The sequence below is a fragment of the Gymnodraco acuticeps genome, unplaced genomic scaffold (assembly GCF_902827175.1).
Source record: "Gymnodraco acuticeps unplaced genomic scaffold, fGymAcu1.1, whole genome shotgun sequence".
NCBI classification, from domain to species: Eukaryota; Metazoa; Chordata; class Actinopteri; order Perciformes; family Bathydraconidae; genus Gymnodraco; species Gymnodraco acuticeps.
The window spans coordinates 1,827,900-1,843,583 of NW_022990459.1; the positions used below are offsets into that span (position 1 = coordinate 1,827,900).

Below are 15,684 nucleotides of genomic sequence, written 5' to 3' on the forward strand. Positions count from 1 at the left end.
TAATGAATAGCAATAAGTGAGACACAGAATAATTGTATTCAGGTTCAGACTCATCTTCTGCTGTTTTAATTTTTACTCTCACATGTACTTAACAAGGATATAAAAAGTTGAGTAAGCAATGCGAATATCAGTTGATTTTTAAATGAACATTGTCATGAATATTAAAAAGTCAAGATTACACATTATGCAAAATGTTATGAATACATGAATGAACATTTTAACGTTAAACGCTTTAAAATGAAATGAAATGCAGTGGTGTCAAAGTATAAAGTAGCGAAAAATTGAAATTATTTGATAGAGATATGTCAGAAATGTTCATAGGCTAGCTATAATACAATGTGGTAATGCACATAGTTCCGTTACAACACTGATCAACGTAAATGGTTGTAAAACATCAGATGTATGCTGTATTTTAGTGTATTCATGTTTCGCCTTGGTTAGGTAACTTTGAGCTGGTGAGTCTGCTTTTGGAGAGAGGGGCCGACCCGATGATCGGGACCATGTGTCGAAACGGCATCTCCTCCCTCCCGCTGGGCGACATGAACTCATTCAGCCTGGCAGCAGCACATGGCCACAGGTAATACGGGAAAACATACACACACACTTACAGTGCCAGTCAGCGGAGATGTGTCTATTACCACAGTATTGATCCATTTACACACTGTGCTCTGGTCCATCTGCCTCTCACAAAGTCGTGCAGATTATGAGAGGCCGATCCCTCGCTGTCAGACTCCAGCCGACGATAAGAGCTGCGGTCCATTCAGCAGCACTTATGGTGTCAGTTTGACATCATTCACCCACAGTGAGATAAAGCCTGCTAACATTCAAAGCAGTCAGAGCTGTCAGGAAGTGGAGTGGGTACCCAAAAACACAATACAGCATTATTAAGACAGTCAATTACAGTGTGGCAATCATTCTGCAGCAATGTGTCGTGAGTGCATTCAAACTTCATTAGAATTGGTTTGAGATGGTTGGGTGTAAAAGTGATCACATGACATGACGTTTTTATTTAAGGCAAAAAGAAATAGAAGAATTGGAAATGAGCCGTCAGGATTAAAAAATATAATTACCCTTTAAACTTCTTCAGAAATGTGACTCGTCTTACCTTAAATTAGATTAGAATATTGACATTCATTTATTCCGTGCTTTTATTAGAGTTAATTTGCCAGATTGGACCAAGACACGTTTGGCCAAAGTTCACATGAATCTGTACGATAAACTGGAATTTAAAAAGGAAGTTTTATCTAAATTAAACTATAATGTTTAAATAGATACATTAATAATTCATTAACATAAAGCTTAAATTGCTGATCTTCTAATGTATATAAGTGTATTTCCTTTAACTGTTGTGGACCTAGCCTGCATGACATAAAAATATAAGGACATTGCACAAAATTGTATTCGGTATGGCTGCTTTTTAAAGATTTGAGCTCGATCCCACAATTAGTTTTAGAGGTGTTATGTTTGGTGTCTTCATATTTTTGCCCATGTAATGTCGAACAATGGTCTAAACCAGAGAAGATACCGCTGCAGTATGCTTGAACTCCAGGGACATCAACAACATTTTATGAACAGCTTCAAAGTGAGGGCAGTGAGCCTCCCACCAACTTGTCATCAGTGTGATCAAACAATCTCAAGAACAAATCAAATCAAATCAAGTTTTATTTATATAGCACATTTATAAACTATTTTTGGTCGAGCCAAAGTGCTGTACATATAATAAAAATAGCCTACAGTAGAGACACTTTACAGCAAATACAACAGCACAGATTGTTCAGAATATCAGTATGAGAAAAACGACACCCTCTATCCTTAGACCCTCACATCGTACAAGGAAAAACTTCCAGAGAAAACCCACAGTTTAAGGGGAAAAAATGGGAGAAACCTCAAGGAGAGCAACAGAGGAGGGATCCCTCTCCCAGGACGGACAGACGTGCAATAGATGCCGTGTGTAAATCGAAGAGATAATACATTTTACAGCATAGGTAGTCCAAATGTTAGGAAATGCATGTGTCTGTAATAAGAAGATGAATCTACGAAGATGTCAACTACAATCCTGTGGGAGCCTTCAGGGAGGCAGCAAGACGAGACCCAGGCAGGACCGCAAAGACAGGTTTAGCCACGACCCGAAGTCCATGACTTAATCCAGAACTCAGGATAGAGGATCCAGGACCACAGCAAGAAGATCAGCCTCGACTCCGGATCCCGGCGTAGATATAGACACAAAACAAGAAAACATTTGGCTGGGTTAATCGGAAAAAGAGAACACACAGACACAGACAGACGGAAGAACAAGCACTCCCTTAGAATAGGTTGAGGGCAAAGGGTAGCAAGTAATTGAGTAAGAAACATAGGTGGAGAGGCACACTAAGGGAACAAGGTCCCCACTGGAGCCTTAGTTGGAAATTGATGAGAGATAGGGAGGTACGCTGTGTCTACGAATCGTAACACTCCCTGGCTTGTCTAAGCCACTCTACAAACCGTTTCCCTCTAATAAAACTCGAGAGGTTAGAGAGGGAAAAGGTCTTGGGTAAAAGTTATTCTTGATAAGAGAAGCCTAGAAGGCCAGAGAGAAAAAGTTAGTTTTAAGTGTTGATTTAAAAACCCCCAGGGTCTGGGCCGACCTCGCATGGAGGGGCAAAATATTTCAGAGCCTGGGGCCTGCTGCTGCGAATGCTCGGTACCCTCGGGTTTTGAGCCTGGTCTTAGGCACTATCAACAACAGCTGATCAGCCGACCTTAAGGCTCTGCCTGGGGTGTAGCGATGGAGGAGTTTGGCTACATAGACCGGAGCCAGCCCATTTAGGGCTTTGAAAACAAATAAAAGGATTTTAAAATCTATTCTGAACCGAACTGAAAGCCAGTGCAATGAAGACAGAATTGGGGTGATGTGGTCACGCTTTTTATGGCCAGTTAGAAGACGTGCAGCTGCATTCTGCACTAGCTGCAGGCGTCTAATTGAGGCCTGGTCCATACCCACATACAGAGCATTGCAGTTATCCAGTCTCGAGGTAACAAAGGCGTTAATAACCCTTTCTAGGTCTTTAAAAGATAAAAACGACTTGGTCTTAGCCAATAGTCGTATTTTTAAAAAACAAGATATGATGTCATGCTGATCTTTGCCCCCCCCCCCCCCTAACTAAAGCAGATGGTGCGGTGATGCATCCTCTGGCTTCAATCACACCGTATACGTTATGAGGAACATCATTCTGTTGCAGAAACAGCTCTAATGAATCTGCAGACTAAAACAAGTGTGCATTTGCGACATTTCCAGAGTTTGGGATTTTTTTTTTTACATGGGAGATCTTTGATTTCAGCTCTATATATTTCGGTTTTTTTATACTCTGTGTTTGTTGAATTAAGATTCCTTACAATACTGATTTCTCAAAAGAGAAAGAAATAAGAGAATTATCAAAAAACCTTATAATAGCTACTCTATGTCATTCCCAATCCACAATATAAAGAATTGTAACATTTAATTAATTAAGTAATGATAATAATAAATAATAAAAAAAATACTTATTTTTGTCTTACTGTACCTCTGGTTTCAACCTATTTGATCTTTTTTTATCTCTTAACCTGACCATAAAACTGAAATAATCTCTGTCTGGGTTCAATTTTTCTCCTCTTTTTCGTCTAGGAATGTATTTCGAAAGCTCCTGTCCCAGTCGGAGCAGGAAAAGGGCGACGTGCTGTCCCTGGAGGAGATCCTGGCCGAGAGTTCGGAGCCCGGGGAGAAGAGGTTGCCGCCGCAGGCCAACGGAGGAGGGACACTGCGAACAGGAAAGGCCAGACTGAGGGTCCTGAGAGAGGCCATGTACCATAGCGCAGAGCACGGCCATGTGGACATCACCATAGACATCCGCAGCTTAGGTCAGATTTACTAATACATGCTTCACTGGCACACATGCATGGCTGTCCCTCCAGCTGTCCTGGTGGTGTGCTCATGCGCTCAGCACTCACCAATACTCATCCAACCATCAAACAGTCGCAGGGCCTGGCTTTTTATATCCAAGGTGATAATAGAGTGGTTCAGTGATGATGTATTTTTCTTGGCTGACCCGTAAGTTAACGTCTCCCTCGACAAAAAGCGTTGGGATTTTTCCATTTGGTTTCAGAATATAGCAGTAAATAAGATCTGTGGCAAACACATCTTTATTAAACTTAGACAATTTGTTCAGCAAAAGAACCTCCGCATTTTAACAACACCTTTTTGATTTTTTTAAGTGTAGTCTTACAAGTAGAAGAAGCTACGGTAGGCTATAAACTAACAACATCATGGACAAATGACTTCACGTCACCACCGCTCAGCTAAAGGCGGCTAATGATCGTGATGCATGATGACGTTAAGTAGTTTCCTTAAGCTACTTGTTAGCAACCACTGTTTTTATGTCACATAATAGCTTCAGACACATAGTGGGCTGAACATGTTTTAAGCGTGTGTTTACCTCAGACCGTATTTCAGGCATCTAACCAAAAGCATTACATTTGTGAACCAGAAGTGGCAAAATGCTGACTCATTCCTGAGTTTTAGGACTCATTCCTGCACCACTCTATAGCTTGGATTAAAGGTGTAAAAAGGATTATTTACCCAAGTGTCCTCAAGCTCATTTTATACATGTGGCAATCGTCAGATTTCACCCCAACATTTTCCACTTCATTTTCACTGATGAGGCTGAGTAGGATTAATGACTAGTTTATCTGAGTTGACAAAACAGTCTCTTCATAAGAACCTTTTAGTTGCTTATTGGTTGGATAATTTTTCAGCAGATAGAGTTTCAACAATTTTCCTGAAATTATAGAAATGTTACATTTGTGAGATCTGGGAGAGGTTTTTAAATTCATGTGCACTTGTTGTTCTATTGTCCATTATAGCACAATCTTAGAGTCAGGCTTTATCTTGAGTTGTCTTCAGAATGTCTCCATTAGTTGTTTGTATTGAAGGTAGACTTCAGTGCCGCCTTTTTACAGAAAGTGTTAAAAATGCCTACTATCAGCGTAGCAGGTCGCTTATTGTTTGATGTGCGCATTGCCTCAGAGCTCTGTTGTTTCTAAAGAAGTTGGATCGTGTTGGACTTTGTTTGACTTCATGTAGGTGTATCAATTTGTTTATTGTTACACTACTGTTTGTTATGTTTGTAGTATCTAGTTCACCCAGGTGGAATCTTGTGCATGACGCTTTGAAAGACAAATGACTTGCCAGCTATAAATGTAAAGATTTAGTTAAAGGTCCCATGTCATGGCCATTTCTACTGATCATAATTCCATTGTTGAGGTCTACTAAAATAGATTTCTACTGTGCAATTTTCCAAACTCACATTGGTTTCTCATACAGCATCTCTGTATAGTATGTGTATTCACTCTCTGTCCTAAACGGCTTGTTGGAGCTCCTGCCCCCCCCGCCTCCCTGTGAGCCCAGTGGCCGTCTGCGAGACACAGCGAAACCCAGCCCGAAACCAGCCCGAGCACACAGACTCACAGCCTCGCCGCGTCCCGACGTCTCAGGCTGAGAAATCCGCGGAGCTGCAGCTGAGAAAAAAGATTGTGTGTGAGGAAGTCCGCGGATTGGTCCATTTGGAGCCGTTACATTACATTACTTCCAGTGGAGTTTTTATATGTGCAAAAGTGGTGGGGCACAAAAAACGTAGATGTCTATAGCTTCTGCAGTGAGGTTCATGGCTGGTGAGGCACTGGCACTGACTCTTCAGGTTTACAAATATTATATTTTGACCTAAATCAAAATATAATATTATTTTCAAAAGCTTTTTTTGTCTGATGCTTCAATTAATTTTAAACAGACAGTTCAACAAAAGGATACGCAAAAAATGTAATTTTATCATTTAAATATTGAATTGTTCTCTCTTAGTAAGATCCCATTTTCAATAAAATTGCAGTCTTACCTTGACTTGAAGATGAAGTCCATTTGCCTATCCTTCTGGACAAAAATCTCTATTACTTTTTTGTAAAAGTCCTCCTTATGTTCTTGTAGTTTCAAAAGTCTATCATAAATCTAATCTAATCAATAGATTTATGATTCGAAAATTATAAAAGTAGGGTAGACATGTGGATATTATCCGGCTGAACAAAACGTGCATTTATCTAACAGCTACGTTTCCCACAGATCTTATTTGGAGCTATTTTCTAAAATCCTATGGAGAAATCTCATTGCTTTTTTGTAGAGGGAAGCCATGCGCAGCTTACTTCCGGGTTTTAGGACTCCTCACTGCAGCTCTCTCGTCTCCTCTTCACACACCACACTTTTCGCGGCACACGTACTTACAGCCAATCAGCTCTGAATGATGTGAGATGACGTATGGCGGAGATGGCAGCTCAGTGCCCCTATGGTCATTATTTTTTTGCCACACACATTAAATAGGAAAATATTCTGAGCATGCGCAGTGTAGTTTTTACAGTCACCGTTCACTTAGACAGAGAGAGGGAGGGGCAGGATCGGGTTTTGTCCCACATGGCTCTAAACAGCTCAATAGGCACACACTGTAGACACTAATTAGAAGAACACAGACTAAAACAGCAATGTACAGACGAATCAGATGATTAAACATGATCTTAAAATATATTTTATATATATTTTAATTTCTTTTTTGCATTTTGTTGTAATCATTATTTGTAATACTTTCTGCTGACACTAGGTGGGGCTGTGCCCCACCTGCCCCTAATGACCAGTCGCCACTGATTACGTCACTATACCTACAGTAAATACGTCACTGTACCCAGGAAGAAAAAGATAAATCTCCAACGAGGCGTTCTGGGGCAGTATGGACAGGTATTTTGTGTTAGAGTTGTACTCGCTACAGGGTGTACTTTGAGGGTTTGTGACTCTGCAGACCGTTTACATGCAGAAAAAGCTACATAACACACAAGGGGACGGGTAATAACCAGAAAAGCATGACATGGGACCTTTAAGAAATACTCGATAAGAATGGAGATACAAATAGTTTCTTGGAGATCCTGGTAAGCTGAATTTGTTGCATTTGTATAGAAACAGGCGCAGGTGAATTCATAAAAGTTTATGACATACCCAAGACTGTCTTTATAGACCCCTGTGCAGGTCCTTGAGCAGAAAAGTAAACTGAGCTCTTGTACTATATTCTCCTATTTTCCTAAAGCAGTCCCACACTGTTTTCCGTGTTGACATGTTCATGTTGTGCAGCCAAAAACAACCGACAAAGGAACTCCTGTTCTTGCTGTCAGGAGCTCCCCATCATAATTTCTAGTGTGTAGCACATGTCTTTGTATGCAAACAGTTTTTTGTATAAGTGTACGTGTGTGTCCGCCTTCTGTGTGCAAGTCTGCCGCTTTATGTATTGAAGTGTTTTCAAGTCTTAACTGTTTCCTGTCTTTGTGCGAAGCTAAGCTAACCATCTTCTGGCTGTAGCTTCTAAATGGGCCTTGTGGTGGGATTGTTTTGTCAACTATTGTTTCCAAGCTCAAGAATGAACTTTAATTGAAATTGCTTGTTTTCTCGGACCAAAATCCTATCATCCAGAGATAACAAAACTATTGATATATAAAACGAAGCTGGACTCAGCTCGATAAATGATAACTCGCTAACAAAATGTGCTTTCTACTGCATTAATCTGCTCATTTCAGCAGATATGAAACACAAAGCCTCTTCTGTCATGCCATTAGTTATGTTAATCTCACATACACATTTACTCATCATACTGTAGCCATTCTTTTTACACTCCTAAATTACACAAGTGGTGTTTAGCATTCCCGCTGGAGCCTCTGATTTTCCACTAATTACCATGCGATCGCCCCTCAGTTCACTGATGGAAACATGGTCGGTGCCTCCCCTGAAACGCTCCGCTCTGCTCTGCTGTGTGTTCACTGTCGCTGCGTTGGTGTTCCCAGGTGTTCCCTGGACGCTGCACACCTGGCTGGAGTCCCTGCGTACCTGCTTCATGCAGCACCGCCGGCCGCTGATCCAGGGCCTGCTCAAAGACTTCAGCTGCATCCAGGAGGACGAGTACACCGAGGAGCTGATCACACTCGGCCTGCCCCTCATGTTCCAGATCCTCCGGACCAGCAAGGTGACCGTGGCTTTCTTTCATGTGCATGTCAACAAATTGTTACAGAAAACATCAGACTCATAAGACTGGGAATACAAACTGTCCTGCGTTCATGTGCTACAGTGACATTAAAGGTTTCCTATCATGCTATTTTTAGGCATATATTATGGGTCTCAGGTATATAAAAATATATATAGAAAACATGTCAATGTTGTGTTTTGCTCAAAATACCAAACAGATTGTGCATTTTAGACATCCCTCATACCCCTCTATTTCAGCCCTGTTAGAGAAGTGCTGATTCTGGGTCTAAAGCTTTAAAAAACAAAACGGATGCAGCTAAATGCTGCCATGATTAAACGCCACATCATGTTCAAAACCACATTAAGGATTATTTAAACAAAGACCATATTACTTCCAAAACACGTCGGGCATTGTTTCTGATAGCAACGTTTCTGATAGGGCCGCGGGCGTAAAGCCAGTCCACATTTCCGATATTATGTCAAATCTGGATCAGCTCCGTTGAACCCCCGTTTTTAGAGATTTGGGTATAAGGTATAAGAGAGAGGGTTTTGTTCTCTCACACTTTGTGAGTTCCCTGACACACCGGGGACACATATTTATGTATAAAAGACATCGAAAAGTGCATTTTGCATGATAGGAGACCTTTAACTCTCATATTAGCATATATTTAGTTGCACTCCAAACACATTAACATATTTTTACATATGCTCATGGAAAACTGTAACCAGTATAGTTTCTGTCCTCACTCGTGTTTGCAGAACGAGGTGATAAGCCAGCATCTGTCAGTCATCTTCACCCAGTGCTACGGACCCTTCCCCATCCCAAAGCTGACAGAGCTCAAGAGGAAGCAAACCTCGCGCTTGGGTAAGAGAGCGAGTTAAAAATAGTTTCTGTTCCTCGACGGCTTCTCCTGTGTTGATGAAGCTGACGGCCTGACAGCAGGGTTAGAGGTAAAGTGGCAACCTGAGAGATTCTTGTTATTCCGGGAAGAAAATGTCTCCAACTTTTGAAAAGGTCAGAGATCACTTGTTAATCACTTGCTAGGAGATGGGTTCCAATTTTCTTCTGTGACTTTGTTTTCCAGCTTTTGGAGCTGATTTTTATTTGAATTGCTTTTGTAATGCATCTCTTCAAAATGTCAAATATATACTGATCAAAATGTCACAAACTAATGATTCAAACGCATTATGTAACACAGATCATTTTTACCTCTGTTTAACAAATGCATCAATTTCTTCTTGGCATTTGATAAATCGCTTTAAAATAAGATTTTTTTCACAGTCTCCTTGTACCAAGTTTTAAAACCCATTCCCTTTGGTTGCATAATAAAAACCTCTGCAAGGTATTACAAAATCTCACTCTTTCTTGTGCCTGCTGGAGTCAGTAATGTTAGCATTTTTGTATGGGATTGCAGGCTGTCTGGAAACCTCACACATAAAATCCTATTTAACGTTAATGAAAATCATGTTTCAGCAGGTATTTGCATGTTCGTAATGACTTGATTTATCAGTCTGATCAGGTGTTGAAAGCTCCTTTTAAAGTAAGGAAGGTCATAGACATTTCCACATTTTATTTTGTTTTTAATTTCACATAATTAGAGCATGAGAAGTGACATGTAGCAGCACCACCACCTAGTGTTTGAATTATCAGTATTAAGATCATTTACAATAACGTTTGTTACTCAGAGAATCATGCCTTTGACAACTAATTAATTGATCAAGATGTTCAAGGTTACAATTAAAGAAGTGGCTCAGAGGAGCGGATTTAAATTAATCCGCCGGCCTTTTAGAATGCTAATGGTATGGAAATTGTTGTATTTGATAAAGCTGCCCTGATAGCTGAGTGATAAATCACCCTTGAAAGAATTAATGACCACATTAGCTTAATCTTCTGTTGTTTGCAGTTCTGCCTCTGTAGTTTAGCAGGCTTGAGTAATGAGACATCTTTGGTGTTTTTATTGGATCTTTTTGTCGTCTCCCTCAGACCCCCACTTCCTCAACAACAAGGACATGTCTGATGTGACTTTCCTGGTGGAGGGGAAACCATTTTATGCACATAAAGTGTTGCTGTTTACAGCTTCAGCCAGGTAAGGGCGATATAACTGTTTATTTCTATGTTATTATTTGTATTTCTTTCCTTACACAGCTGTACTACTTATTTCTTCTGTTTCATCCAGGTTCAAGTCGCTGCTCCAGAACCGACCAGCAGCAGAGAACACCTGCATCGAGATCAGCCACGTCAAGTACAATATTTTCCATGTAAGAAATGTGTTGTCATCTAAAAACAATGTAGGTACGTTGTGGTTTCGTTATAAAATGCAGTAAGTAAGGGCTGCAAATAAAGTCTTCCAGGATAGAAAGACCCAATGAAAACTGTAACAATCAAAATCCTGCCATAGGTTAGGGATGCAAATCGTGTTAGTGATTAATATGTTAATTATTTGGTCCATAAAATGTCAGAAAATATAAGAAAAGTCCATCCCAGTTCCTTATATCAAAGGTAATGTCTTAAAATGCACTTTTTGTCAGTCAAAAAGACAAAGATGTTCCGTTTATTATTATATGAAATAGATAAAAGCAGGAAATCTCCATATTTGAGGGGTTAGAAACTGCATTTTCTAACATTTTAGCTTGAACATTTGTTTTAAAGATACTCACTTGTTAAAAGTGTTGCCTAGTGATTATTTGTTTGTGGATTGATGAATGGATTTAATGTCTAATGCGTGACTGAGCCCTGTCCTCTGTATTTCAGCTGGTCATGCAGTATCTGTACTGTGGGGGCACTGAGTCTTTGCACATACGCAACACTGAAGTGATGGAGGTAAGAGGGACTCGCTCGCAGCCTGCAGAGAGACAGTATTAGCATTTCTAATCCCGAGTCCTGTGCCTCATTCTGTGTGGCTCTACTGTTCCCTGCAGCTCCTCTCTGCAGCCAAATTCTTCCAACTCGAGGCCCTTCAGAGACACTGTGAGATCATCTGCTCCAAGAACATCACCACGGAAACCTGTGTGGACCTCTACAAGCACGCCAAGGTGAGACAGATTGTTAATAAGCAGTTTAAATTAATAATAATAACCTTTCACACAAATCAAACCGTCTCTTAAAGATTCTCTATTGCTCATTTTTATATTATCAAGGGAGCAATTTATTTGTACGTGTGAATCTTTAGATAATTATCACCCATTTTCACAGCATTTAGCATCTTTTCACTCATTATTTGGATTTTAAAGACGACCATTTGTATTTGTTTGTTCAGTAGAATTATATTCTAGTCATGGCTAGCAATCCAAACAACATGTCCAATGACTCCAGTGCATTAAGTCCAAAAAGCTAAATTGATTTTTTTTAAACGACAGGTGTAGGCCTTCCTATTTCCAAAATTCATAATATACTGTTTTGACCCATTTTAGTTGGCATTTAGCCTGTCAAAAACAACAAACAATAGAGTGGCTCTCCTGCTGATCATAGCCATTGTAGCATGTTCTTAAAAGTCTTGTTTCCCAGGGAGCTTTGCCAAAATTACAGAGCACAACACTCAACACTGCATTGATTTTAACCAGGAATACAAACACAATGTTTGATCATTTGAAAGATACTTCCATCATATAAAAAGTCTCATATTGATGTTCTTATCACCCTTCAGAATAGTAAAAACCCCTCATCTCTTACACCACAGTTCCTCGGTGCCACGGAGCTGACGGCTTTCATCGAGGGCTACTTCCTGAAGAACATGGTGCTGCTCGTTGAACTGGACGGCTTCAAGCAGCTGCTGTACGAGCCCCCCGCCCCCGAGAGCCCCGCCTCCAGCCCCGGCATCTGCTCCGACATCCTGCTGGACCTGGAGAAGACCCTGGCCGCCCGCATCCACTCCATCCACCTCTCCACCTCCAAGGGCTCCGTGGTGTGAAGCCCTCCAACCAGGCACAGCGTCCATGTAACACCGCCTCCAACATCCAGCCACAGCTGTCCCGCCCCCACTGCTCAGGGGGGGGGGGGGGCTGTCGGAGGTTTTTATGTCAGGGATTCCCTTTAATTCTGCCTGTTGCAGCCCCCCACCCCCCTTAAGGGATAAAGATGACAAAATCAAATGGAGAACTTTCTCTTCCTCGTCAAAATGGCACTGATCACCTCACAGTACGAGAACTGTCAAATACTGACTCCACTCAGCAGTATCACTTAGACCTAATCATGATTATGAAATTCATATAGGATACATGCATGAATTAATTCTGTACACCTTTTTTTGCTTAAAAAGGTTCTAGAAGTAGGATTTTCACTCAATAAAAGCAGCTTTCTCATCATCTCTAATATGAGACTTTAGGTTTACAAACATCATCTTATGGAAGTGGATGCCATCGCAGTATAGTTTGACACATGCCAAAATATATTCCTACTATACAACCAATAAAAGTGACTCGTAGCAATGCCAGCAGACGGACTTTAGGTGGACTTATTTACATTTCTGTCACTTCTATGTTGGATAAGTTTCACTGTTATATCTACTGTGTGCAGAGGCCAAACTGATCACAGGAACTTCCACACCTGAAGTTTCACCGCTCAGTGGAATCTATGCTGACGTATGCTTGAAACACGGATGTCCAACTGGGAAATTAACTTGTGATAACTCCACGAACACTGTTCTTTGCATGACACCTCCTCAACTGAGCTGCCCTGATATTGCTTTTTATGCAGAGCATTCTTCATGGACTACTTTCGCAGAGGGGAGAAGGGGAAACGCTGCTTATTAACTTTCTACCCACTGCAAAACTGACTGAGCTGAGATGGATTTGGATTGGCAGGGACTTTATTCAAAGCAAAGTGTAAATACGTCCTTTAAGTCATCGTGCTGGTCGTTCTTTTTTGTAAACTGATGTACAGTATACTCCCACACCCTGATGACACCAGTCTCACTGAATGTTCTCCTGAACAGTTTGTATGTGTCTGTTTATGCAAACGTTGCATGTTTAATCTTGTTTGTTTGAATCCTCCGTTTCGCTTTAGGTGTGCTTTCCGTGTAGATGGGTAGGCTGAGCAGCGTGTGGATTGTTCCGGAAAAAGACCAGTCAAAAAGACCATCAATGACTTTGTTTTTTCTGATGAATTCCATAAGATCAGGGTAGGTCACTCAGATGAATTTTAAAGTCACGGCTTTACCTCAATAACATCAAGGATAGGTTGAATTCCATCACACTGTAGGCAGTGAATGTATTAGAGACACAGTTATGTGACTCATACATGTAGTGCATCCCTTCCATTTGCTTTAACGCACCCTTTCAAATTGTACCTAAAATGTTCTGGGAACACTATATTTCTTAAACCATTGACCTTCATTTGTCATCAAATTCACAATTTAAGACAACACATCTTTATATTCAAACAAAAAATAAAGGGCAAAATGTCAAACACCTGAGACTATTAACACAGCAATAATTAATTAAAGAAAAATACTTAAAATGAGACAATCTATAAATGTCCAAATATAGATCTGAAATGTACCAGTTCAAGTTTCATTTGTATTCTACCTGTTTTAACAAATAATGATCGTCACATTCAGATGTCTATATAAATTATTAATGTGACGGTTCGAGGCGTTTTGTTATCTGTCTCAGGTGTGACCGTGTGAAGTCAGAGCCAGCAGCTTTAGTATAAAGATGTGTTGTTTAATAATGTGAATCCTGGGAAACATCGGCTACCAAAATATTGTGTCTTTGATAAACTCAGTGCAGAAATTCAACATTTTTGTCCACATAATTCTTTCTACACACCTATCAACCACATGTGGATTATATAATACTAATCAAATCTGAAAGGACCAAAATGTTAAACTGGCCACATTTCTTTATAGCAGCAGCCTTTGTTGTTTTTATTCTAAATTGAGCCCCGTCACTAAGATACCATCCATCTGTATTTAGGAGCAATCCTTGAACCTACAGTATTTGATTGAATGTAACAATGCAACAGAAGTTTAATATTTACAAAAATGGGCAATATCTTTAGTCCAGCAGCATACCAAAAAAATGAAACATCCTTTTGTTTCCGGTGTCTCCTGTGCCCTCATAGTTTGTGATGTTGTTCCTACAGGAATCCGACTCTACCTTTGGACAGATCTTAAATCATTGTAGCACACTCAAAATGGATAAATTATATGTGTTAGGCCCAACCACATTTTAACAGAAACATAAGCATATAAGAGTTGGTTTAAAGTTCTGTAAATAGTTACAGAAAGGGAAATATAGATATTAACCTACGGCTTTATTTTCTTACCTTTACATAGCACTCTATATTTTATTTTACATTCCACAGCTATTTTGTTTTACAAAAGTTATAAAAGATTATATAAAAAGATGCTTTGAAATCAAGCAATATTTATGTGAAACTGTACTACTCTGAGTAGTATGGTGAATAATATGCCACAGGATATTGAGCTACTGTATAAATGTGAATTGAACGACACATAGCAAAAACAAATGAGTGACTGAAAAACCCTGAATATAATAGCTGTCTTTATATTTCTGTGACATCCCATTTATTACATTTTGTTATGTATTTCCCTCATTTTAAAAGAAATTGTATAACTTATAGGGTGCCAGTTTGTTGATTTAACACTGAAATAAATAACATTAAGCTTTATACCGAATCATAAAACATTCCCACATTTTAAGTGAAACATGTTATTTAAAGGGTAAATGTAACTTAAAGATGCAAACCATTTTGTCTCCACTGAGATAAAAAGGTTCATAATGATGTCAAGCACTTCTTGTGCAAGTGTTACTCTCACACGTTCAGAAGCATTATAACAGTGAGCTAGTCTTATTGTGATAAACAGCAGCTGAATATGGCTTTAGAATAAGAGAATACGTCGGAATCTTTTTTTATTTAGTCTTAATGTGATGCTATTAAAAAGGCTAACGTTAGCTTGCCCCTGTGCTGCGATTTGATTAGAAACTGGGTCAAAGCCGTTAAATGTGGGTTTGCATGGCTGTTCTTGTTTAATGTTGTTGAGAATGTGCTTTGTACACCAGCTTTGTCAAACAACACTCTCCTCTTAGTTTGTCTGAGCATTTATGTGCCTGCGTATTTGTTCCTGGTAATAAACAACACGGTGACACCTAGACGCAGTGGAAACATGCATCAACGATGGGGACGGGGGTTGAACTTTTTTGCTATTCTTTTTTCCTTTGATGAGAACATGTATATTGTACAAAATATATATATAAAGTATACATGGTGTGAGAAGCAGGGATGTGGTAGAGTTTAACAACACAGAGGAATGTTACACTCATGCTGCAGTTTCTGTTGTTCCATGACATGCTTTTGTGGACAGCTAATAAATGACCAGAGTTTAAACTGTATCAAAGTCTGTTTTTTGGCTTTATTTATTATAAAGATTACTTAGAATGTGGACACAATCTAGGGACAATTTACAGCAACACAGATATAACAGACGAAAGCAAGTAAAGCAACATTTCCTTGGAATAATTGTATTATTTTCCAAGGACACTGCAGCATCCCCTGAATGAAAATGTGACATATCTGGCTTCAGCCCAGCAGCAGGGTGTTTTATCGATCCTTTTACTTCCAGCGGGCAAATGACTCAAAGTACTTAAAGTCGTGACAGCGCCCTCACAGA

General features: G+C 39.8%; 1 protein-coding gene across 3 annotated transcripts in view; it reads left to right on the forward strand.

Annotated features, from left to right (window-relative positions):
• Window positions 1-15,411, forward strand: part of LOC117552442 (ankyrin repeat and BTB/POZ domain-containing protein BTBD11-A) — a 178,104-nt gene extending 162,693 nt beyond the window's left edge. For 2 of the 3 annotated variants that reach the window (XM_034225853.1, XM_034225851.1), the window contains 9 exons: window positions 442-577; window positions 3,641-3,873; window positions 7,876-8,054; window positions 8,813-8,918; window positions 10,038-10,140; window positions 10,231-10,312; window positions 10,806-10,874; window positions 10,973-11,086; window positions 11,698-15,411. In XM_034225853.1, the coding sequence (XP_034081744.1) occupies window positions 442-577; window positions 3,641-3,873; window positions 7,876-8,054; window positions 8,813-8,918; window positions 10,038-10,140; window positions 10,231-10,312; window positions 10,806-10,874; window positions 10,973-11,086; window positions 11,698-11,961 (1,286 nt within the window). In that variant the 3' untranslated portion in view covers window positions 11,962-15,411. The remainder of the gene's footprint in view (window positions 1-441; window positions 578-3,640; window positions 3,874-7,875; window positions 8,055-8,812; window positions 8,919-10,037; window positions 10,141-10,230; window positions 10,313-10,805; window positions 10,875-10,972; window positions 11,087-11,697) is intronic. The other variant, XM_034225852.1, reaches the window with a different exon arrangement.
• Window positions 15,412-15,684: the final 273 nt, after the last annotated feature.